The sequence below is a fragment of the Phaseolus vulgaris genome, chromosome 5 (assembly GCF_000499845.2).
Source record: "Phaseolus vulgaris cultivar G19833 chromosome 5, P. vulgaris v2.0, whole genome shotgun sequence".
NCBI classification, from domain to species: Eukaryota; Viridiplantae; Streptophyta; class Magnoliopsida; order Fabales; family Fabaceae; genus Phaseolus; species Phaseolus vulgaris.
The window spans coordinates 22,238,925-22,265,769 of NC_023755.2; the positions used below are offsets into that span (position 1 = coordinate 22,238,925).

Sequence of the window (26,845 nt, forward strand, 5' to 3'; positions counted from 1 at the left end):
GTTTTGATTTATGAATCTCTCTTAAATGATTTCTAATTGAATGCGCTCTTGTTTTAAATGTTTTTAAATATTCTTTGGAGTATAAAAAGTTTGTTACACGCTCCTGGAATGATAGAGAAATAGTTTTGAGAAATCATAGTGCAAATTTAATTTCAAGTTTTCAAGATTCACATAAAGCTTTGGATTTTCAAGTGTGTGGGATAGGATTGGGGTGTAGTTCTGAACTTTAAGCTTTGTAATACCCAGGTGTATTCTATTCTCTTCTTTCTTGATTACTTTATTTCAATAATTGAGTGTAAGTACAAAATCAGAGGGTGTTCTAATTTATGTGGATTGTTGTGCCAAAAGGAGTGTGTTTCTTGAAGAGTTCAAGGTCACTCTTTTGGTGGTTTGTGTTGTAATATAGTTTTGATTGCTTAGTAAAAACCTAGAAGTTTCTAGGGACTGGATGTAGCTCTTGGCTTAAGAGTGAACCAGTATAAACTACTTTTGTGTTTTTCTCTTACTCTGATCTCTTTTAAATTTTGTTTTTAAGTTGTTTTAAATTCTGCTAGTATAAACAACCGATTGAATCAAAGAAACAACCGGTTTTTTTTTTTGTGTTTCACTTTAAAACAGATTGTATTCTTAGTTAACTTGGTTCCTTTTCTATATTTCTTCACTGAGTTTCATTAAACCTTCAAAATTTTTCGAAAATCTCTTTCAAACAATTCACCCCCCTCTTGTTTAAAAGGCTATATATTCTAACAATTGGCATCAAAAGCTAAGTTCTTGTAGTTACTCAAGTTTTCGATCCTAAAAATCTTTTTTCTATGGCTGAAAAACTACCTTTTGGGGGGGGGGGGGGGTGCCTCAAGGTCACCTTGAAAGCTGCCAAGAACAAAAATAAGCAAGACTCAAGTGATGAAAGTGAGGGAGAAACTCTTAGTTTGTTGTCCAAAAAGTTCAACAAATTCTTGAAGAGAAACCGCAGCAAGGAATCCAACAAAGAAAGGTATGGAAACAAGAAAACTAGTGATTTTAATCCTAATTATACTTGTTTTGGTTGTGGAGAACAGAGACATATAAAATTTGAATGCCCAAATAAAGAAGGCAAGGAAAAGAAGTCAAGCAAGAAGAAAAAGAAAGGGAAATCAAAAAAGGCCTACATTGCTTGGGATGAAAATGAAGTCTCCTCATCAAGTGAAGATGAAGAAGCCAATTTGTGTTTGATGGCAAAGGGAGAAGATGATTCAAATACTTTAAGTTCTTGTGCCTCTTTAAATGCTGAAAACTATAGTCAATTGCTTCAAGCTTTTAAAGAAACTCATGGGGAAGCTAACCGATTGGCTCTCTTGAATAACCGGTTGAAAGGGTTGAACAACTGGCTTGAAAATAGAGTCAAGACACTTGAAGAAGAATTGGAAAATTCAAAAACTGATCTTGAAAATCTTGAATTGCATTACAAGAATTCTTCTTGCTTGTGTCACTCAAAAGCTTGTCAAAATTGTAAAATTCTTGAAAATGAAGTTCATTATCTTATTAAAATTATGGATAAATTTTCAAAGGGTAAATCTAACTTTGAAACTGTCTTGGCATCCCAAAAATGTGTTTTTGGAAAATCTGGTTTTGGGTTTAATCCAAAAAGCAAGAAAAATGGGATTTCAAAGCCTTTTTCAAAAGTGTCAAAAAAACAACCGATTGAAAAATCGAAACAACTGGTTGTTACATGTTTTTATTGCAGGAAGAGAGGCCACTCTGTTAGATTCTGTAAACTTAGGAAATATTATGGTCCTAAAGGTATAATGAGATGGATTTCCAAAGGTTCTGAAGTTCCCAATGATAAATGTAATACAAAAGGACCCACTTTTGTAAGGGGATCAAATCTTGTTGCTTGAATTTGTTGTGTTGTAGGAATACTAAGAGAAGCATGGACTCTTGAGTCATCAGATCAAGCATTTCGAAGAAGAAGATTTTGTCTGGAATTGAACTGAGAATTTTGTACCAGCTTAAGTCTTCTTAAAAGCCAAAAGAAGTTTTCTTGATCATGGACAGTGACTCATTGAAGGGACTCTATGACAAAAGGATAAGACTTTCTTTGTTTTTGTTTTTTATTTTTTTAATTTGTGTTAAATCTTCATCTATTTGTGATACATGTGGAGCAATTACAATTTTATTCTTCTCTGCTTTTAAAAAATCTAATTAGTTGTTGTTACAGAAAAACAACCGATTGTCTTCTCCTTTGACAACACTACATAAAATTGATTTAATTTCTTTATGCATTCTAGCTTTTGCAGATTTCTATTTTAAAGAGTTATGAGTCAAAAAACAGCCATTATGAGTTTGAATTGGTTCAGAAGTGGGTTACTTCTTGTCATAAAAGGAATATATTCCATATCTTGGAAATTCAAGTGTCTTTATGACTAGTCAAATCCACATGTGTTGACCATGTGTTTTTCTGGTGTGGGCTGACATTTTTCCTATGCAAGCTTGGACCAGATTCCTCTTCTTGAAGACCGAAACCCACTGCAACCAAAGGATCAAAGATGGTTTTTGTGTTGCTATAAAACCCTATGCATTTGTTTTTCTACACAAAAACAACTCATTGGCACATCTGTTGTTACATCTCATATTTGTCTATCTTTTCTCTCTATTTTTTTATTCTTGATCACTACCACCATGAATTCCACTCCTCCATCATAAAAAAGAATCAAAACCAAGGTTGTAAGAACAGGAAGGCGTCTTGAAGGCTGATTTTCAGGAGACAATGAGCTGATTGAAAAATACCGCTTTGAAACAAGTGGAAAAGTGATAAAAAATTCAAAAGTTATCTCTTTCAGCTGGCTGAAAATTCAAAAGTTGGATGATGTGCGAAATCTTCACAAGGAACAACTGCTGAAGAGGTTCTTAGAGATGAAAGGGAACATTTATCCTGATCTCATTAGAGTTTTCTACACCAACTTGAAGTTTGTTGACAACAACCTTGTTTCCCATGTTAAAGGTGTGGATATGGAGATTACTCATGAAGTATGGACTGCAGTAACTGGATTGAAATATGTTGGGCTGTGAATCAACAAAGGAATCATTGATGTGGTGGAAGATTTCTACAAAATTCAATATTATAGAAGTTGTTTGAAGAATCTGCAAGCACAAGTGAGAACTTGTTCAGTTGGAGGGTTGAAGCTGAATGAAAGGCTAATGGCTTTCATTGTAACTTGGATTCTAACACCAAGAGGGAGCAATAACTTTGTTCTTATTGGGGAAGATCTTGTCTACATATACTGTATTATAAACAAAGTCAAGGAACACATGCAGAAATCAATGACATTAAGTGATTACCATTATCCTTATGCTATCTTGATTTCAAAATTCTTAAACTATTTTGAAGTAGATCTTGAGGAAGAAACATCTGAATTGGTGAAATCAACTCATGAAGTGAACAATGGTTCACTAAGTAAGATGGGTTTTACCAAAATTGGTGGAAAATGGGTAAGCAAGGATGGAGAACAAGGTGGTTCCTCAAGTGGTGCACATGCTGAACATGATGAAGAAGAACGAGATGCTGCTAAAGGTGTTAATGTTAATGCTCAAGATGAAGATCAAACTGTTGTTGACACAGGTACTAGAACAAGTGTTGGAAACCAAGGAAATAGAATTCTCTCAATGTTCCCTTTTGAGAGATTTATGGTCAATAGGTTAGACAACTTTGCTAAAAATCAAAGGAATCTTCATGATTTTTGTGCTACAAATTTTCAAAACATTGATGACAGATTCCAAAGCATGGATACACGTTTTTATAACCTTGATGAATAGATTGAAGCTGTTCAAACCAACTTTTTGAGCTGCAATATGGGAAAGAAGATTGAAGCCAATTTTTTTTTTAATTTATATGCTAGTATTGCTTTATTTTGAACTATTCTGTTTTTATCTCTTCCTAATTCTATTTGTGAAAATAAATAGGGGAGAATATGGTTTATGTGTTGTCTTATCTGCTATAACTCTGATTTAAGTTTGTTTTAATTTTTGTTGCTATTTGGTTAATCTTGTCATTGATTGTGGCTGGATTTCCTGGTTTTTCTACTCTTGTGGTTATGTAGAAAACTTGTTAGTATGTCATCATAACCTGATATTAGAGATGCTCTGGGATTGCATAGTTTCTGTTTTGCAGGTGCTGTTTCAACTTTAAACAAGATCAACAAAAGCAACCAGGGATTTGCTTCATCAAATAGGGGGAGATTGTTGATCAAGAGTGATCAAGAGCTTTGAAGAATCCCAATTCAAAGTGTTTGATGGAAGGCTGGAGTTGCTGTCGTGTGTTTGTGTGGGGTCTGGAGTAGAATCATTTTTAATCCACTCCTTGTTTGAATCCAGAACTAATTTCATTTGAAAACCTTTTTAAAATGGAATGTTTTTCAATTAAGGGAAAAACAATTTGTTGTTTTTTCGAATCAACCGGTTGTTTTGTTCTTAGGAGGTTTTGAAAAAGTTGAAAATTGTTTGACTTGATTGACTTAACTGTCAAACTAAATCAATCGATTGTTTCGTGTTTTCAACCGATTGTTTCTTTGAAAATCCTAACAAAATTCCTTTTTGATTTCTGAATCTCTCTTAAATGATTTCTAACTGAATGCGCTCCTGTTTTAAATGTTTTTAAATATTCTTAGGAGTATAAAAAGTTTGTTACACACTCCTGGAATGATAGAGAAATAGTTTTGAGAAATCATAGTGCAAATTGAATTTCAAGTTTTCAAGATTCACATCAAGCTTTGGATTTTCAAGTGTGTGGAATAGGATTGGGGTGTACTTCTAAACTTTAAGTTTTGTAATACCAAGGGGTATTCTATTCTCTTCTTTCTTGATTACTGTATTTCTATAATTGAGTGTAAGTACAAAATCAGAGGGTGTTCTGATTTCTGTGGATTGTTGTGTCAAAAGGAGTGTGTTTCTTGAAGAGTTCAAGGTCGCTCTTTTGGTGTTTTGTGTTGTAATCTAGTATTGATTGCTCAGTAGAAATCCAGAAGTCTCTGGGGACTGGATGTAGCTTTTGGCTTAAGAGTGAACCAGTATAAACTGCTTGTGTATTTTTCTCTTACTCTGATCTCTTTTAAATTCTGTTTTTAAGTTGTTCTAAATTCTGCTGGTATAAACAATCGATTGAATCGAAGAAACAACTGGTTGTTCTTTTGTGCTTCACTTTAAAACAGATTGTATTCTTGGCTAACTTGGTTCCTTTTCTGGATTACTTCACTGAGTTTGATTAAACCTTCAAAAGTTTTCGAAAATCTCTTTCAAACAATTCATCCCCCTTCTTATTTAAAAGGTCATATATTCTAACACTCTCTAGTATCTTCTTGCTTCTCTTTTGCCTTTAATTTCCGGTTTCTTCTAACTAACCTTTCAATTTCCGCTTCAAATAACAATTGATCTTTTGGAATCCGATCTCTCAATATCATATAAAAATAGGTAATTTAAAGGTTAGAAGAAAAATTCACAAGCAATAACCAAATATTTGTCTTTTATATTTCTTATTTTTTTGACAATTGAAAAATAAACAAAAAATTAAATTATAATTGAATAAAACAAATAAAAGAAAATTCAAATTAAATAAGAAAATAAATAAGTAAATAAAAAAATAAAATAAGAATTAAAACAATAAAAAAAATATCAAATTTGAAAAAAAAAATCAAAACAATTTAAATATTCACAATATTTAGGAAACTATACTCAACAAATCAAACTTATTCCCCGACAACGACGCCAAAAACTTGATAACTTTTTACGGCAAGTGCACCGCGTTTTCAAAAGTAATAATTTGTCCCTAAGGAATGATATCGATCTCACAAGGGACAATTGAATTATCAAGTACAATACTCTCTAAATATAAAACAGAACAATAAAAAGTGTGTTGACAGTGGTTGTGTTGGCGATGATCAATAAGAAAACAAACAAAGAATTTGTTGCTTCAAGTTGAAAAAATACGGATTAGGTTTCATCTCTTTCACTCTCAGTTATTTTGATTAGGATGTTAATATTAAGTTCTTTTATTGAAATTGATGCCCTTATGAAATTCATTTATATCGATCTCTCGCATATAAAATTATTAAGAATGTTTCCTAAATATCGATCTCTCACATACTTATAAAAATAACTTAGAGTCTCGCTCAGACATTAATAGCAATTAACATTTCAAGTCTATCTCTAGCACTCAAATATGTTAAGTATTGTTGTTTAGGTCAAAATCCTAAAAATATCTCTCAGTCAGATATAAGATTCTAGATCAAGAGTGAGAAATAAAACAACAATACCAATACTTAATCAAGAACACAACATTATATCATATTTAAGGTATAATTACCTTATTCGTCTCTACATTTAGGGTCAATATTCAATTTAGTCCAGTGGTTTTTTAAAAAAAATCAATTTGGTCCCTATATTTTTTAAAACGTACACAAAATGGTCCTTTTTGTTAAGTCGCACCAAACAACGTCAAGTGCTGCTTATGTGGTAGAGAGAAGTGGGATTGGCTATTGTGTGAGGTGTGAGGTATCAAATGACATGGATTGAGAGATTAGTTTAGTGAAAATGATTTGGGGGTTAGGGTTTTTTTAATTGCAATTGGGGGTTAGGAATTTTTAATTTAAAGTAGTGAGTTTTTGAGGTGTGATATTAAGAGGTGCGATGTCGTGGTGCGATTGTGAGGTGCGATGTCGTAGTGCGATTGTGAGGTGTGATCCCGTAGTGCGATCCCTAACCCATTCTGAGGTGCGATCCCGAGCCCGTGAAGTGCGATTGTGTGGGGCAACGATTGTGGGAGGTGCAACCATTGTTGAGCGTGGTGCAGTTTCGTGCTTGGTGATAAGTGCCTAATTTCAGTAATATTTTATATTAAAATATAGGCACTTATGAGTATTAATTTCTAAAATACATATAAACTAATTCCTAATTTATGATTTTATACCTTGTTACATTTTTATGATCTTTATTTGAATAAGAGCATTTTATACCCAAATTTGATGTTAATTTCAGGTTTCTAGGGAAGAATAGGGATTTGGACTAAAGAAGAATGATATAAGCTAAAAGGAGAAAGCTGGAAGGCCCAGAAACGCACAAAAACAGAAAAAGTCCAACTCAGCAGCGGAGTATCTCGCTCAATACTCCAGTGAAGTTTTCAGAAAATAACGCCTTTCTCGCTCAAGCGAGAATGCATCAGATTAATTGGGTTAATTTTATGTTTTATGAACCAACCCATCAACGCGATGTAGGAAGTCACCTAACCCTAGTAAATTAGGTTAAATAGGGGGTTAGAGACTCAACCCTAGTGTGCCAGATTGAGAGGAAAAAATCATTGACTGATTTGTAAACAATTGGAAGAATGGAAGGTAGTAAAGTATGTGTGGCTAATTCTACCATTTGGGATTTAGAGTAATCTGTTCGAGCTCTTATGTAGTGAGGTGATATTTAAATATAGGTATAATTACCTTATTCGTCCTTACATTATACATTATTTAAATATACAATATATTAAAAATATTTTTATTTTTATTTTCAATAGAGTAAATATTGCCTACCCATTTTTTAATTAAATAAATTGTAATATAATTTTTTTACATTAAATAAAATATTCATTTAAAATCAGATTAATTATTAAAAAAAATTATATATAGGATTAAATTTTTCAACACATAAGAAATACCTAAAACAACGTAATACTAGATGATCTGAAGTCCTCTGCAACCCTTATGCGACTCCATTAAATAGACATAGGTTAATTTTTAAGACCATGATTTCTCCCATGGATATTGTTAATTTTGTTCTTACCGAATTTCCTCGATCTAAAAGCCTGTTTGATCTTTGTCACTATCTTTTTGAAGACTCTATTGCTTTTTTTTTGGATTCTTGGCTCTCCATCTCCAATTGTTCTCCCAAACCCTCCAAAGAAGCACCATTCCGACGAAAAGCTTCGAGAAGCCGAGCGTAAAGCACCACCATCCGCTCTATGAAACTCCTCGAAACTTGGACCATCGGAAAACGCAAGTTGCAACCGTAATATCCAACTCCGGTCTATGTTGGGCATGTCAGAGGCAGACCAAGCGAAAACCTCAAGGTGCCTTGCTATGACCTCAACAACCTAATCCTGCGACTCTTGGCTCAAGGACCGTCCAAGTTTGAACGTCTTCCCACCGATCTCTCTTTCCACTACGTCTCCGGCGGGTTCGGGTCGTTTCTCCCGAGCGATCTCTGCATGAATGATCCCTTCTTCCCTTGGAGACTGGGTTGTAACAGCGAATACCCCTCTCTTTGTCTTGAGGTTGTTTTCGTAGCACTTCTTAGCCTCTTTCTGGTCAGATTTAATGGTGATCACCGCACCCGCAAGGGAAGGCAATTTCATCTTCATATGCTTTGTGGAGGCAACTGCTTTGATTCTGTTTAAAGCTGGCCTACCTAACAGTATATTGTAGACCAATGGGGCATTAACAACGAGATACCTGATGTTGGTAGTGCGCGAGGTCGTGCCATCCGTGAATGTCGTTCTCAATTCTATATGCCCACGAACCTCCACCTGGTCCCCTGCAAAACCATACAAACATCAGTGTAGGGCCTTAACTGGTCCGTGGACAGTTGTAACTTGTTGAAGGTCGTCCAGAACATCACATCGGCTGAACTTCCTTGGTCCACGAGGATGCGGTGCACCTTCCTTCCTGCTGTGACTAGCGAAATCACTACCGGGTCATTGTCATGAGGTATGACATCCTGGAGGTCGGCCTTGGTGAAGACGAGGTCGACATCGGGGGTCTGGTCTACATGTTGTACCTCCACTGCCATCACATCTCGTGCGTACTTCTTTCGCTGGGAGGCAGTGCATACTCCCCCTGAGAATCCTCCTTAGATTGTGTTTACCTCACCGTGAATAGGCACCTTGTGCCCCTGCAGTTACCAACGCCTGGTCGTCCTGCGGCTCTTGAAGATAATCCTTTAAGAAACCGCTTTTCACCAACTCATCTAGTTGGTGTGCCAAGGCCAAGCAATTGCGTATGTAGTGGGCATTTGCCTGGTGAAACTCACACCAAGAGTTCTTGTTGGGCCCCATCTTCCTATCGGTCTTTGCTGGTATCTTCAGTCTTGCCACTATGTTCGGGATAGCGATCAACTCCTTGAGTTCCACTTAAAAATTATGCTTCGGGGGTGGGTCCCTTCGCGCTCGCGCCCCCACTTGGGCTCGTTCGTTGGGTTTTCCCGCCCCCTTTTTCTCTGTGGTTGCCTCGTGCACCCTCAGAGGTTGAGGTCGTGCCGCCGCACGAGGTCAGACAGGACTGACAAGACCTTGTTTCTGCGTTACTCGATCATCTACGGCGATGTGTGTTAACGTTCGACGTCTAATCTTAGTGAACGTCTTCGGGTAGAACCTTAACAATGATTCACAGAAAGGTCCAGGCAACATTCCCTTGACAAAGGCGTGCACCGTCATGGCCTCATCAATGGGTTTCAATCTCACTACTTGGACCCCAAAGTTGTTCAGGTAGTCCTTCATGGACACCCCTGGTACTGTTTGATGTCAAAAACATCGTAAGAAAGTCGGGTGGGGGCCTTGTTAACAAGGTACTGCTCCCTGAACAATGTTGCGAACTGGTCAAAGGTGGTGATGTGTCCGGCGGGAAGGCTAACGAACCATTCCAACGCCGCGCCTGCCAACGTTCTCATAAGCAACTTGTAGTACACAGCGTCAAATCCTCCTGTAAGCATCATATGGGTGTGGAACGCCGTGAGATGGACCTCTGGGTCCTCTACTCCATGAAGGAGACCTTTGGGCCCAAAGACGTTGTTGGTAACGCCATATCCATGATCGCTTGTGAGAACGGCATGGGACATGCCCTAAGTGGGGGCACGTTCGTCCGTCGCGCGTTCCCCTACTTGTTGCAAATCCCTGCGTAGTTCTTCATTGACTCTGCGCAGTTCTGCGTTATCTGCTCGTGACGCATCAATTTCAACCCTTGAAGTCGCCACTTCCACTTCGAGGGCACGCATTATGTCCAAGATTTGTTGTGTGGTAACATTGTCCCCTCCGGGAGGCACAACTCCTGCAGATCCAGCAGTTCCTTGCCTCGTACTCCTCATATTTCTAGTAAAGACTCCTTTTGTGATTGCGAGTTTAATGGGCCCCACGGTGGGCGCCAAATGTTCCTGCCCGTTGACTCCCTTCGCCGGTTGACTCCAACAGCTACTTTGGCCCTTCTATCTCCGCCTGTGAATCATACCTTCTTGATCAAGAAAGCTCTTACCTGCAAAGACAAAGGGGCGCCCTAGCGGTCGTTTTCACTCTGACGTTCAAGTCAGTATTAGGGCAAAGAAACACCAAGAGTTTATTATATTAGCTTCAGACTTAGAAACTGTGTACCGTGCTAGGGTTCTTGGCACCCTTTATATAGGCTGAAACTAGGGTTTACCTTTGTGTTGTTACCCTTATCTAGGGTTCCTTGTAGAATGTCCCTACGCCGCTATTTAGGTAATCTTAGCGTATCTGGCACATAGAACTTCCCTTAACTGGAGTGCAACGAATAACAGAGTGGTTGCTTGGGTATCAACTTGTGCACCTAATCTCTAGCGACATCTGCTTTGTAAGTGTCCTAAGTATTCACGTGTCATGCATGCAGCCTTTCCTGAAAACCCTAACCCTAATGCGCCTGAGCGCCTATCGGGATTATTCACTCATGTCGCGCCTTCATGCACTATACACACCACATGCATGGATCCCTCATGACTTAGGCTTCCCACATGTCCCATGTCTTAACTGTTAACTTAGCATAACTCTAGGGCACACCTTACGTGGCCCTCTACAACGTTCAGACCACCGATGTTCGATCTTCTCCCTCTGTTGGCGAGGTCCGATGTCGATCTCCAACATCGGGGTCTATGATACTATTGTCCGAAATCTAACCAATCCCCTAGTAGGTGCGTTCGGGGCCCACCTTATGTGACCCCCTTCCATTACCAAGTATCGGTGCGCGATGTCTGAGGTCAGTTCATAAATCGATGACTGAGAACTGGTCAGGACAATTATAAATATTATCACACATCATGTCCTCACTATTCATAACTATAATAAGGTTTTCCACAACTAGAAAGCACGAACTTTTCAAATAACCAAAAAGATCTTTTAAAGTTTTCACCATCCCTAAACACAATCATGTATTATTCTTCTTATACCCCTTTTAAAGCATTTTAGAATAGAATATACAAAATGACATTTTTGGATTTTAATGGAAACATGACAAGTATTTTTACTCTCAAACTAACAATATTTCTTCCAACTCTAACTTTAATTGAAATATAAATATAGTCAAAGTATTACCTATTCAGTAGTAAAGAAAATAGATTTTTTAAGAATGGCAAAGTGAATCTCGAGCACAATCAAAATTTGGCGAGATAGATTGGTGTTTTCAAACTGTTAGCCTGTCATGCCTAACTCGACAAATTTATGAGGTAGGACAGGCTAGCCCACTAACTTGCTTTCTTTTTTAAAATAAAATAAAAAATATTTTAAAAAATTAACTTTTTATATTATATTATTTGAAAGATACAAATATGCAATATACAGTATTGTAACATAAATCATTAACAAATACTTGTAAAGTTTCAGTATTAACTATAATATATAATTTAACATGTAAAAGGTAATAATTATTTTTAATTTATCTGATCATAGTTATTTATTAATCAATTAAAAACTTAAAAGACATTTATATAATTAAATATGTTTTTAATATATATACATTTAAAATAAATTTTAAAATACAAAATTTAAAAACAAAAATTAAAAAAAGTTGATAGGTTGATTCACCATACCAAAACAGGTTGGATGGCTCCATTTTACTACCTTTAATTTTTTTTATCAGAGTGGTGAAATTTTAATTTGAATTTATCAAAATAGATAAATTTTTAAAAAATTGCACGAACAAAATAAGTCTTTGGAAATAGACCTTTAAATGTTAACTTCCCTAACCTGATTTTGTTGATTCCTTTTCTTACCCAAACTTTAGCTCTCTCTTTATCTCATAATTCTAGATAACATTACCCCCATAATCCATAAATCCTTCACATAAAAACTCCTTAGAAATACTACATTTAGACTTATTCATTCACAAATTTTATTAGATAGAGTTTCTCCTTCCTTTATCAGTTTTTCTCTTACTTCTTCCAGATCTAAAAACTGGCAATTTCAATTTATGTCTTAGAGAGAACTTCGAGAAAATAGTGGTAGAGAGATAAAAAAAATTGTTAAAATAAGCTATCTAATTATCCTATTTATAGATTTTAAGAAACTGACTATTACTACATTATTTTGATAACGTTACACTATACACCACTTCTTTCTTATCTAATTTTTTAATTGTTCATATTTTAAAATTTCATGTAAAATATTTTTTATTTAGAAATGCTTTTTAATAATTTGATTAATAATTTTTTTATACTTCTTAAATATTTTATTTTGAGATATTTTTTTCTTGGATAATTTAATTATTAAAATTATACACGTGAATTTTATTAATATATATATATATATATTGAGAAAGAATAAAATAATATTTAAATTTTAATTCATTAATCAAGTTATAAAAAATTATTCTAAAAAGAAAATAATGTGTTTGTCTCAATTAAAAGAACAAATTTTTAAAAAATAGTCGTACATGTAAGTACACCTTCACTAAAAACAAAATAAGAAAAAAGTCAAATATCTAAAACAATACTTCCACAACAAAGAATTAAATGCAGAAATCATGCTCGACTTTATCCTTAGAGTCGTATTTCCAATTCTTACCTCGAACTAAAAGATAAATTACCGTTATTCTTTTGAGTCATCCATTCGGCTGTGTCGGGAAGAAGTCGGGTGCCTAAAAGACCAGCAGACAAATATAATTATCATCAAGACACATGATTATTAATCTCGCCAAAAGTCAACCCACCATCTATGGTCTAGCTTAGTCGCCTCTTTTTTCATGTACAAGTTTCAAAAATGACATGTTTGAGGGAGTGAATCCCATCTCGACAAGGGTCATACAAGTATAATTATTGGAAGACAAGTTTGAACATAACTTGCTTACTCAAAATTTATCAACAATTACATTATGTAATGTTTACAAGAATGTTGATGTTACCTAACATTCACGAATTTCTGAGGGATGCACATTTACACGTATACAATTAGCTTTTTCACGTTCCGCGTTATATATCTATATGTCCATATCAAGGACAAAATCTGACTGCGCAAGGCCATTTTTCTACCACTGCTTCTGATCATGTCTATGCTCTTTACTCCTGATAAAACATAAGAAAATATTATAAAAATGACCAAGAGCCATATAAATATAGACTCTTTCACTAAACTTATTAAATAAGCTCACATAATAATAACTATTAATTATCATGTACCTCAGGAGGTTGAACAGATGTGGTGGATATCACTTCTGTAGGCATCATAGACTCGGAGCTTTTTGCTTCTGATTTTTCATTTGAAAATCTATTGATCACAAGCTTATGTTAGAAGAAATGCAGAATTTTCACATGAAATGTAAGAAAAAATGGAAACTTTTTTAGTTTTAGACTGCTAAAATCAATCAGCCTAGGCAAACATTGACAGAACGAGGCGAAATTGCTAATTCACATTCATACAAAATCTCCCACCTTCCTCCGGAAAGAAACTAAAATAAAATATTCTATAACAATTAGTTAGAGCCATCTTATGTATTATCTAGGAGAATAATGTGCAGCAGGCATATAATATACTTTCACCTCCACCAGTTCTGCTTGCCATTTATACAAGGGAAACTTCTATATAGAATTCATCATTCAAAACTCTAAGAGCATACGGAAATAAAAACTCAGATGTAAAGGCCAATCTTATCGCAAACAGCATCAGATGGAAATTCATAGTATAGCATGAAGTTATTAATGTTCAAATTCTGATAAGAAGTAATACAAAACAAATCCAGATTAACATACGTTGAAAGTATGGTCACCCATACAAGCTCTACGGTATCCACCCAGAGAAGTCTTTGCTCAACTGGTATCACACCATAAGTTATGAGATGTGCAAATGGCCACAGCTTCCAACCTGCCTGTGTAAGAAAATATAAGAAAGTCTTAAAGTTTCAAATAGCAACATCCATTTCAGGTATAATAAGCCAAATAAATAGATTTCAATGAAACAAATATGAAAAGCCAGATGCTCTCTCACCGTCAACATGGGAAAAAACGTAGCCTTCAATTCATTTAAAATACTGATAGGAGGATCAAGACGTAGTAACGCAACAACTGTATAATATATGCTGTTCCAAATTGCTGACCAAGCAGTTTGATCAAAGGCAACTTTGGCAGGAACCACCCACCATTCTTTGTAAGGAAATAGGTCCTGTTTAAATGAAAAGCTGCTCTGTACATTATGCAGGAAAAAGAACCAAACCGAACCGAAAAAGAACAGTATCATTATGCAATACCTCGCAAAAATAGTAATAGTAATGAGAAAGAGAACCATGAAGAGTAAAACCAACAATTCCCGATCTGAACATCCGCGCTCGGTCAAACTCAAACAGAGGTTTTCCTTCAAAGCACTGCAAAACCAGGAATTGTAAGATCACAATGAACTATCTTTCCATTTTTATTTTCTGGTTTACGCCGTGAACTTTTCATTTTACAGAAAATTGTAGTCAAGAGTACAAATAAAGCAGAAACTCACCTGTGCAATCCAGTCCCCTACGGAGTAAACAATCCCACTAATCATCATCTTGGCAAGAACAGGATTTGTCTTAAGAGCTTCCTCATAAGCAGACCAGTTGTGCTGAGGTGCATATCTTAGTATCTCATATAGCGTCCATCCCTATATGATATCAAAAATCACAAGCCATAGCAAATCATGAAAACCTCAATCCCAAAATGCATACACATTATATGTAAAAGTTTTTTATACTATCATCTAAATACAGACCATGAGGTAAGGTAAGTAAATTAGTTCATTTTTAAAATAACTATAAAGTTATCCATAGTAAAAGCCAACAAATCTTAGATACAGTTTTTTGGTGCTTTTGATAGGGTTCCCCAGTCAAAGTTACAGTTTCTGATTCATGATCTCCAAAATAAAGGTTTCAATTAAAGGTCATTAACGAGGTCAAACTTCTAAGTTTTATCTGATGCAGTAAAAACACCTAAGAAACTACTGTAAGTAAGTTTTATCAGTCTATTAAACTCAAAAACAAATTCATCAAAATTCAACGAGTACCGAATACATCGAAAATTGTCAAACTAATTATGCGTGTTCATGATAAAGAATAAATAACTACTTCATTTTCTGACAACTAACTTGGAAGTAAAGTGCAAAATAATAAACAACCAATCCTTATTTCTTAAAATAATACAAATTGAATTGAAGATAAGCACTTATCTTCGTTCCACGTTTTCACTTACATGCCAGTAATCACTATCAATGGTAAGAAGTTTGGTGATGGCGAAAGCACCAGCGGCGAGCACAATCGTAGCGTTGATAGTCCTATCAATCAGCTTCTCCACGTCCTCCTCGCTCTCACTCCCAACCAACGCTGAAGAAGACGTCGAAGAGGAAGAAGAAAACCCTTCCAACGACAACAAACCTTCTTTCGCTCCGAATCCGTTTATCCGAGTCGCCAATTCGCTGTCTACGCCATCAATCTCGACGCGACTCACCAACACGCCCTCCTGCTGGTCCGTAATATCGTCGCTCTTCACCGATATCACGTTTAAATCCTCCCCCGCCGCGTTCGCCGCCACCGCACGATTGTTTCCCGAGAAAATGCAGCTCCGAGAAAATCTCGGAAAGTCGTGCACCACGCCGCCGGCGAAGGATTTCGTGTGAGGAGCCCTCGGCTTGGGCTTGGAAATCGAAGGCAGGAAGGCACGGGGAGCGACGGTGCTATGGACAGAGGTCATCGCCGCACCTGATCGAGTTGCGGGAGAAAACGACGCTGAATTTACTTCTCCAAGTTCGGGAGGCGCTAAACGCGAGCAGTTGTCGTCGTTTAGTGGTGCGCTTCGGAAAACACTGCGAGAAAGGGATGATGTTGGAGTATTAAGCAGAATGTAAGGTACGTAAGTTTGATTGGTCTAGTGATTCGGGGAAGCTGTGGAATAATAGTGTCCACAGAAAGTCGTTGATCCATTCGATTTAACCAAAAAAAAACAATTAAATAAATTAGTTTTGTATTTTCTATAAAAAAATTCAACTCAAATAAAAAAATATGTAGAGACATTATTCCTATACAATATCAATTTTAACCTCCACCATATCAATTTTTAAAATTTTCAAAACTACTTTTATTCCAAATTAAAAAATCCAAAATAATAATTATACTTGAGAAATAAAAAAAATACATGTTGGAAAAAAATTCTGAACACAAAAATAAAAATACATTTGGATAAAAATTTCAGAATTTAAAAATATGTTCCGAAAATTGAAATCCAAAATATTTCAGATAAAAATTTTAAAAATAATTTTTCCATTTTTGTGTAAGATTATTTTCGTCATTTAAGAGGGGTATTTTTGTCATTTTCTAGAGCTGATTGGATGCATGCTAGAATTGATATTAGAATTGATATGGTGGAGGGAGAAATTGCCCATTAAATGCTTTCGATGATAATAGAAATACAGAGCATTTAAATATTTTTTCTGGATAAAAAAATGTATAAACTTTTATCCGGAGAATCTCGAGAATCAGAATCTCTCTAGTCCGGTAGGACTTAATTATGTAGGCCACTTGGAAACTTAAAAAGAAGACAAATTCTCCTTCTACTACCTTATATATTCCTACTTCTCTATATTAATTATGAAAAACAATTTTAATTTTTTTACAAAATTTAAATAACTTTAAATAAAATATAATTGTACTACTGGGAGGCCGAAAGGTCGAATAATCGGTAAGATCGAACAAACGTGGAAGCTGATGATAAAATCTGATTAACTATAATTAAGCCAGTTTAATCATAAACCATGCTTAAAGCACAAATGGACCTTCGCCTGAGTTCAAAAGAAGGCCCATAACCGCTGAAGCCCAACACAAGACTATAAATATCAGAAGGAACCTTGTGTCAGAGATAATCTTCTAATCTCTAGCATACCTACATATTATATCCGGACTGACTTGAGTGTCGGAGCACCTTCGCAGGTACCCCACTCTGCCGTTCTTGGAGGACTTGCCAGACGGAGACGTCGAATACAGGAATTGCAAGGACGAGAAGACGGAAGTTACAGGAGTCATTCTGAGAGGTACCCGACCTTATAAGAACATTTCTAGCGCCCACTGTGGGGCCGGGAAGAAACCCCTTTAGAGTGACCACATGGTAACGACAAGAAACATGATGGCAAATGAAAGGAATGTGCACGTGGGAGAGAGCAGCCAACTAGATCCCATGGCAATGATTTTGCAAATGAGGAAGGAGATGGATGTTTTGAAGAAGAAGAATAAAGAAGAGGTTCAGGCTATGAGGAGAGAGAACGAAGAAGAGCTAGCGGCATTAAGAAGAGAGAATACACGGATGAAACAGAAACTCAACAAACCAACAGTTCAAGACACTATAGAAGGGGAACGTCCTCTGACTAAGAGCACTCATCTTAGAACTGAGGAGGCCGGCAGTTCCCATCAAGAGAATACCTGGTTAATTTTGTTGGGTTTAATAGTGTCAAAGTTCAAGAGGGAGGGGGGGGGGGGGGGGGGGGTGAATTGACCTTTTAAAGTTTATCGCAAAATCAGTGTTTATCACAGTTTACAGAAAATAAATCGATTTATTTGGAAATGAACAGATTTATTTTGGCACTTTGTGTTTGAAAAACGTTTATACAGCCAGGTTAATCACGAGATTATGTAGATAGATTTTCCAAATACACACACTGATATTAGAAAGAAAGACAGTGAATCACAAAACAGCAAGCGTCAATTTTAAGCAAGTGATTAAGGTTCAATTGATAGCTTAACAATTAATTGAGTAACCTATCACAATCAATCTGGTCCAGTGGCTTTTAACAGATTATATATGTTCTTTTCAGAATCAACCAGTTTTTCCAGAAATTAAGAACAGTATGAAACAAGCCCAGAAAGAACATATTTATTATTAATTGAACAAATTTATTACTTGGCAGTTTAACAAATATGCAGAAATTAAGAGCAGAGATTAAGGAAGAATGAACACAAGGCAATTATACTGGTTCACTCGACTGAGCTACATCCAGTCTTCACCTAAACCAAGGTGAAATTCACTAAATCACAATCCAAACAAACACAAACACCATTGTTCTTGAACCCTACAAGAACTTAGGTACACTTGCTGAAAAACCCTATTTCAGCATACCCACTCTTCCAGAAACCCTATCAAGAAGAGTTTACAACCACACTTTTACAGAAAATGAAATGTGAAACGAATACACCTGATAGAGGATGCAGAAATCTGCCTTAAACTAGTAGAACAGATCGCTTGAACAGTAGCAACACCTCTCACCAAGCTTTGGAACCAAACAAGAACAAGCACACTTTTGATTTTCGAAATCTTTTAAGAACAAATGCTAATTCTTTGTAAAACCTTAATTCTCTGATGCAAAACTTGTTTTCTCAATTGTATAATCAATTTTTAAACTCAGAAACAAGTTTTCTTTTTATAAAAAACCAACTTATAACAGATTTTTGAAAAACAGTTAAAGCTGTTATAAAAAAAACAGATTGAAAATAAAATGAACAGATTTATTTTCAAAAGCAGTTAGAGAATTTGTTATGTGAGGATACTTAGTCAGCCATTCTGGTGCAGGGACAAAACTGAAAACCGTTTAAGATAGACATGGCACCAGAGTAAAAAAGAATTTATTCATTTACAGCTGAACAGATTTATTTTTCAAAACTATAACAGAAAAAGCTTAACTGTTAGAACATAGTCATTTTGAAAGGTAGAAGACTTAGTCAAAATACTTGATGCACAAAATCTAATTTTCACAAGACTTAGCCAAGGCATCAGTTTAAAAATGAATATGTTTATTTAGAAAAGAACAAATTTATTTTTATGCAGTAAACGTGTTTTTTGTAAAACATGTGAAAAACAGTTTAAGAAAATTTGTGTTTGCTCTTATCACATGGTCAGTGGTTAAGAGGTGAGTTAGCACCTTGGGAGCAGTCTCGCGACGAAATCCTTTTGTGGAGTCCATTATGGAAGTGCCCTTGCCAAATACCTAGAAGAATCCAGCTCTTGACAAGTATGATGGAACAACTGATCCTGATGAGCATGTAGATGCGTATGTAACACAAGTCAACTTATACACCTAATGGAAACCAATTAGAGGATGCTCAAGCCCATGAAGCCCAAGCCCAACAAAGGGCCCAAGCCCAACGAATCACTAGGAGCATGGCAAGAGCTTTGGGACAAGAGTATCAAAAGATGGCTCTTCTTATTTCTTTTATAGAGTAGGGGTGCGGATGTAATAAATAGGTGTGTAAGTAGTAAGGGATGCTAGGGGGAGTGTAGATAGGAGTTAGGAGGTGCCAAACTAGGAAGGAAAGTCACACTTCCTTCATGCACTAGTTGGCGCCGAATTTGAGTGTCATTAGGGCCACATTTGGCTTTGCATTTCAGCACCTTATAGGCTATAAATAAAGGTGCTGCCCTTGTACAAATCAGATTTGGAAATTAGAAGTAGAGAGACTATACTCAAATTTAGAGAGAAATTGTGAGTCTTGTTGTCTTCTTCTTCCTTTGCCTTATCTTGTGTGCCAATGGTGAGCTTCAAGTGGCGGCAACCTTTCACTTATCTTGGAACAAGGCTCCAAGTGGCGTGACTGCATTTTCCAAGTCTCAAATCCAGCAAGCTTCACTCCATAAGTGTTCTTTCTTTCATTTCTTTCAAATTCATTCGGTAGTTTCCATTGTTTAGTGTTCTTCATCCTTTTGCACCGTTTAAGTTTGTTTTTCCTAGCTTTGTTTTCAATTTTTGTTCGGTACAGTAGCTTTATCTTTCAATTCTGTTCGGTTCTCATTCGTTATTCTTCATTCCTTGTTGTTTGATTCCATTTGACAATATATGGACATCCATATGAGCTTTGGTTTGGTGCGAAGTCTTGGTGAGTTTTTGAATTAGAACATTGATCCAATTCTAAGTAAAGTGTCATTTCATGACCAACTCAAGTTGCTCCTAAGAATGTCAAAGAATCATGTATTCTTGTTATTGCATTCACATCATGTGGTATCTAGAGTCTAGGCTTGTTTTTGCTTACTTTTTGAGTTGTATTGCACTTTACTTTCAAGAGCTCTTTAATTCAAGTTGTTTACCATTCTGTTTTAGGATTTATTTTGAGTTTCCTTGCTGTTTTTTCTTTTGTTACACCAAGTGTTTGTGAAAATGATTATGACACTCATTGTTCATAGGAGTATGGCTGCTCTTTTGGAATGGCATTCTCCTTCCTAGAGCTGACCTTAAGCTTCCTTTCACTTGTTGTTATATCTTGTGATATGTCTTTTAATTTTGTAATCATGTCAAGTTTTGTCTTAGTCATGTTATTCCATAATTGTCATTACTTCTTGTAGTACTTTTATTGCTTTGATTGTTTCTTGCTTTGGTTTACTTTCTGTTTTTGAGTTTATTGCTTGATCCTTTGTGCATTTTCATTTTTAGATTTGAGTTCATGCTTGTATTCTCATTCTATACAAGTTTCTTTACATAATTTTCATTATGTCTTCGCTAGTTCATCATACTGTTTTTCATTCCTAAATAGGCTCCTCTGTTTTCTTACAAACGTGCTACTGTTTTCAATTTACTGCAATTAATTGGCTCACTGGAAATTTGTGAAAATTTGGATTTACATTCTTCAAAGTGTTACAAAAGCATAGCAAAAAGAAGTATTCAAAAATTCCAAGTACACAAAAAATGATAAATAAAATACGAAAAGTGTACAATACTGCCAAAAAGAATACGGTAATTGGGCAGCAATTTTGAAAAATTTATTTCTCTCAATTGGCTTACTGTTTTTACCTCATTCCAGTGCAATTATTGAGTTAAGACATTGAAGTTTCTGTGGTTAATTTTTCACATTCCAGTTCGCTTTCAATCATTCCAGTTAAATCTGTAAACATAGCACAGTTTGCATAATTTTTTTTTTCCAGTAGCTTGTTTTCTGTTTTCTTCAATCTACTCTAACACTTTTCTTTAGGACTCTTTTGGTGTGCCTTCTTTATTCATTGAGTTCCTTATTTTCTTGCTTATCTTTCATTCATATTCTTTTCCAGTTTGTCATATATTGCTTTCTGTTTTGGTTTAGCTTTTCTTGTTTATACCTTTTCTTGCTTGTCTTTTTGTTCTTCTAAAGTTTTGTGGCAACTTGTTCTTAAGTGGGTGTGGTTTGCTTTGACATTTTTCATTTGAAGCTCCTCCATTCCACAAGAAAGGCTTGGTTGAGGACAAAATACTTTCTTGGAGTGGTTTGAGTATTTTCTTTTGACATTTTCCAGCAACCTATATCTCACTTTATTTTGCTAACAAGTTTCTTTCATTGTTTGTTTCTGTTTTTTTTTTGTATTTTTTGATCATGGCTCATTTTTCTAGTGGAGAATCCTCCAAACCTTGCTCACCTCAAAAGGCAGCCCTCTTTGAAGACTTAAAGAATGCTAAGCAATCAAATGCTCACTATCTTGATGTGATAAGACAAATGGAGGCAAGGCTCCAAAGCTTGGAGTTAAGCCGTGAGGAAGTCCATCAAAACCGGGAGAGAAGACATCATCCTCCTCTTCGGCATTCTTCAAGGCATTCTCATTCTTCTCATGGATATTATGAAGACAATGCACGACCAAGGCACCATCCCCATGAAGAGAGGCGCCAACATGTGGCTGGCCCTTATTCACCCAATGTAAAACTTCCTAGCTTTAGTGGTGAAAGTGATCCTAATGTGTACTTAGGATGGGAGGCTAAGGTTGAGCAAATTTTTGATGTAAATGGGGTTAGAGATGAGCATAGGGTTAGATTAGCATCTTTAGAATTTTTAGACTATGCCATGCAATGGTGGCATCAATATCTCATGGACATTGACCTACACAAGAGGCCGCCCGTGGTCTCTTGGAACGATTTGAAAGCTTGTTTACGCTCTAGATTCGAACCCCCACACTTTAGGAAAGACCTATTGTTGAAACTCCAACGGTTTCATCAAGGCACGCTAAGTGTGGATGATTACTTTAAACAATTAGACACGCTTTTAATTCGAGTTAATATGGATGAGAGTGAGGAAGCTAAGATAGCTAGGTTTGTGAGTGGCCTTCGAAGGGACATTCAAGACGTGGTAGAGTTGCAAGAATATTCTTCTTTGGAAAATGTGGTTCACCTTGCTAGTAAAGTTGAAAATCAACTTGCAAGGAAAAATGCTTTCAAAAATTCTTCTAAGGATAACTACTACCACTCTTCTGGAAAAATAAAAATAGCTCTTTCTCAACTATCCCTTCTAAGGACTCTACTTTCAAACCTAGAGATTCCAAGCCTTCCACTTCCACTTCTAGGCCTAAATCACCACCTAAATCGTCTAGTAAGAAGTGTTTTAAATGCTTAAGCTATGGACATATTGCTTCTAATTGCCCTTCTAAGCGAACTATGTATATGCATGATGGGGTAGATGGTAGTGAGCATGAATCCGAATCTTCTAGACATTCCTCACCTTCTAGATCCCCAAGTGAGAGTGAGAGTCCACATGAGGGTGACCTATTAGTAATAAGACGCATGCTTGGACAAGTTTTAAAACCTTTTGATGAAACTCAAAGAGAAAATATTTTTCATTCAAGGTGTCTTATTAATGATAGGGTCTGTTCTTTGATTGTGGATGGGGGGAGTTGTGCTAATGTGGCAAGCACAAGAGTGGTAGACAAACTTGGATTGCCTACCATCTCTCATGCCAAGCCCTACAAGTTATAATGGTTAAGTGAGGTGGGTGAGTTAGTGGTGAACAAGCAAGTCCTCATTACATTTTCCATTGGTAAATATAAAGATGAGGTCTTGTGTGATGTTGTTCCAATGGAAGCTACTCATATTCTTTTAGGTAGGCCATGGCAATTTGATAGAAAAGTTTTTCATGATGGCTTTACCAACAAAATTTCTTTTAACTTCCATGGGAACAAAGTCATTCTTAAGTCTCTCTCTCCAAAGGAAGTGCATGAGGACCAAGTCAAAATGAGAGAAAAGAGAGAGAAAGAAAATGATAAAAAAAGTTCCAAGAGAAGTCTTCTCATATCTACCCAACAAGTTAAAAAGGTAATAGTTACTCAAAAGCCTATTTTTTTAGCTATTCCTAGACCTATTGAATGTGAGTCGGCTAAGGATAGTCCCACATGTTTGGACAATTTGGTAAAGGAATATGAAGATGTGTTTCAAGATCCTCCTAAAGGCTTACCACCTCTAAGAGGGATTGAACACCAAATAGACTTCATGCCCGGGGTTTCTTTACCAAATCGCCCTGCATATAGGACCAATCCCCAAGAGGCCAATGAAATTCAACAAGTTGAGGAATTATTAGCTAAGGGGTGGGTACAAGATAGCATGAGTCGATGTGCTATGGCTGTCATACTTGTTCCCAAAAAAGATGGGAAATGGAGGATGTGTTCGGATTGTCGCGCTATAAATAACATTACCATCAAATATAGGCATCCCATTCCTAGGTTAGATGACTTGTTGGATGAATTACATGGGTCTAAAATATTTTCCAAAATTGATCTTAAGAGTGGTTACAATCAAATTCGAATTAAACATGGTGATGAATGGAAAACATCTTTTAAGACCAAATTTGGTCTATATGAGTGGTTGGTCATGCCTTTTGGCTTGACTAACGCTCCTAGTACCTTCATGTGACTCATGCATCATGTATTAAGAGCATTCATTGGCAAGTTTGTTGTGGTTTACTTTGATGATATTCTTATATATAGCTTGTCTTTAGAAGATCATGAGTCACATGTTAGACAAGTATTAGAAACTCTTAGGAAGGAGAAATTATATGCTAATCATGCTAAATGTTTCTTTGCATTAGATCATATAGACTTCCTAGGGTTTTTGGTAAGTCATAAAGGGGTGCATGTAGATCAAACAAAAGTGGCAGCAATTCAACATTGGCCTACACCCACCAATGTCAATGAAGTACGAAGTTTTCATGGACTTGCTAGTTTTTATAGGCAGTTTGTGAAAGACTTTAGTACAATTGCCGCACCTTTAAATGCCATAGTAAAGAAGGATGTGGTTTTTAAGTGGGGTCAAGAGCAAGAAAACGCTTTTCAAGCTTTGAAAGATAAATTGACTAAAGCCCCCATTCTAGCCCTTCCTAACTTTGCTAAGACATTTGAAATAGAATGCGATGCCTCTAATATAGGCATTGGGGCCGTTCTCCTTCAAGAAGGACACCCCATCGCTTATTTTAGTGAGAAACTCAAAGGGAGTCATCTCAATTACTCCACTTATGATAAAGAACTTTATGCTCTTGTTAGAGCTTTGCAAAATTGGCAACACTATCTTTTTCCAAAGGAATTTGTGATCCATAGTGATCATGAGTCCCTTAAATATTTGAAAAGCCAAAGCAAGCTTAATAAGAGACATGCTAAGTGGGTGGAGTTTATTGAGCAATTTCCTTATGCGATCAAGCATAAACAAGGTAAAATTAATGTGGTTGTCGATGCTCTTTTACGAAGATATACCTTGTTAAATGTTTTGAATGTTCAATATTTAGGATTTGATCACATAAAGGAACTTTATAATGATGACTTAGATTTCTCTCTAATCTATCAAGAGTGTTCCAAGGGAGGTCACAAAGACTTTTTCTTACATAATGGTTTTCTTTTCAAAGGAAAAAGACTTTGTGTTCCCCAATGATCCATAAGACAATCTCTTGTTAGAGAGGCTCATGAGGGTGGGCTTATGGGACATTTTGGGGTAGCTAAGACTTTAGAAACATTGCATAAACATTTCCTTTGGCCTCACATGCACAAATCCGTACATAACTTCTGTGATAAATGTATAGCATGTAGGAAGGCTAAATCTAAGGTCGAACCCCATGGTTTATATACCCCTCTTCCTATCCCTACAATGCCTTGGGTTGATATTTCTATGGATTTTATCTTAGGACTTCCCAAGACATCGAAGGGTAAGGATTCCATCTTTGTGGTAGTGGATCGTTTTTCTAAAATGGCCCATTTTATTCCATGCCACAAAGTGGATGATGCATGTCATATTACAAATCTCTTCTTCAAGGAAGTTGTTCGTTTACATGGACTTCCTAGAAGTATAGTATCCGATAGGGATTCCAAGTTCTTAAGTCACTTTTGGAGGACCTTATGGGGGAAACTTGGCACAAAACTTCTTTTTTCTACTACTTGCCACCCTCAAACTGATGGTCAAACTGAAGTGGTTAATAGAACTTTGGGTCAATTATTGCGATGCTTTATTTCCAGGAATCCAAGGGCCTGGGAGGATTTACTACCTCATGTTGAGTTTGCTTATAATAGGGTAGTAAATTCCACCACTAACCATTCTCCTTTTGAGGTTGTTTATGGGTTTAATCCCCTCACACCTCTAGATCTTCTTCCCATTCCTGTCCTTGATGAGGTTCTATGCAAGGACGGTTTTGAAAAGGATTCTTTTATTAAGGATTTGCATAACCGCATCAAGTTACAAATTGAGAAGAAAGTTGGTAAGTATGCTCACACTGCCAACCAAAGGAGAAAGGCATTAATCTTTGAGCCCGGCGATTGGGTTTGGCTTCATTTGAGAAAGGATAGATTTCCTTCTCTAAGGAAGTCCAAACTTATGCCTCGTGGTGATGGACCTTTCCAAGTCATCAAGAGGATTAATGATAATGCCTATGAGTTAGATATGCCTACTACTTATCTCTTGCCATGCATCCTCTACTTGTTTTCCATCATACTCCCCAGGTTGGAGAGAATTCTTCCCATGAAGCCCAAGCCCAACAAGGGGCCCAAGCCCAACGAATCACTAGGAGCATGGCAAGAGCTTTGGGACAAGAGTATCAAAAGATGGCTCTTCTTATTTCTTTTATAGAGTTGGGTTGCGGATGTAATAAATAGGTGTGTAAGTAGTAAGGGATGCTAGGGGGAGTGTAGATAGGAGTTAGGAGGTGCCAACCTAGGAAGGAAAGTCACACTTCCTTCATGCACTAGTTGGCGCCGAATTTGAGTGTCATTAGGGCCACATTTGGCTTTGCATTTCAGCACCTTATAGGCTATAAATAAAGGCTGCCCTTGTACAAATCAGATTTGGAAATTAGAAGTAGAGAGACTATACTCAAATTTAGAGAGAAATTGTGAGTCTTGTTGTCTTCTTCTTCCTTTGCCTTATCTTGTGTGCCAATGGTGAGCTTCAAGTGGCGACAACCTTTCACTTATCTTGGAACAAGGCTCCAAGTGGCGTGACTGCATTTTCCAAGTCTCAAATCCAGAAAGCTTCACTCCATAAGTGTTCTTTCTTTCATTTCTTTCAAATTCATTCGGTAGTTTCAATTGTTTAGTGTTCTTCATCCTTTTGCACCGTTTAAGTTTGTTTTTCCTAGCTTTGTTTTCAATTTCTGTTCGGTACAGTAGGTTTATCTTTCAATTCTGTTTGGTTCTCATTCGTTATTCTTCATTCCTTGTTGTTTGATTCCATTTGACAATATATGGACGTCCATATGAGCTTTGGTTTGGTGCAAAGTCTTGGTGAGTTTTTGAATTAGAACATTGATCCAATTCTAAGTAAAGTGCCATTTCATGACCAACTCAAGTTGCTCCTAAGAATGTCAAAGAATCATGTATTCTTGTTATTGCATTCTCATCAACACCGCCGAAGATGCACTTATGCCGAATA

At 36.4% G+C, this 26,845-nt stretch overlaps 1 protein-coding gene across 4 annotated transcripts; it reads right to left on the reverse strand.

Moving 5' to 3' along the window:
• Nucleotides 1-12,595: 12,595 nt before the first annotated feature.
• Nucleotides 12,596-16,162, reverse strand: LOC137835306 (uncharacterized). 4 transcript variants are annotated; one of them, XR_011085067.1, is made up of 8 exons: nt 15,433-16,162; nt 14,708-14,848; nt 14,469-14,582; nt 14,210-14,383; nt 13,975-14,090; nt 13,405-13,492; nt 13,131-13,290; nt 12,596-12,866 (listed from the first exon to the last, which is right to left on the reverse strand). XR_011085067.1 is itself a non-coding variant. In XM_068643753.1 (7 exons), exons 1-7 carry the CDS (start codon nt 15,928-15,930, stop codon nt 13,285-13,287), a joined length of 1,137 nt encoding a protein of 378 aa, XP_068499854.1. In that variant the 5' UTR covers nt 15,931-16,162; the 3' UTR covers nt 13,042-13,284. The 4 variants fall into 4 exon arrangements, 1 of the variants encoding a protein (XP_068499854.1); XR_011085069.1 differs by having other exon boundaries at nt 13,975-14,086; nt 15,433-16,158; XR_011085068.1 differs by lacking the exon at nt 12,596-12,866 and having other exon boundaries at nt 13,042-13,290; nt 13,975-14,086; nt 15,433-16,158.
• Between the last annotated feature and the right edge of the window lie 10,683 nt (nt 16,163-26,845).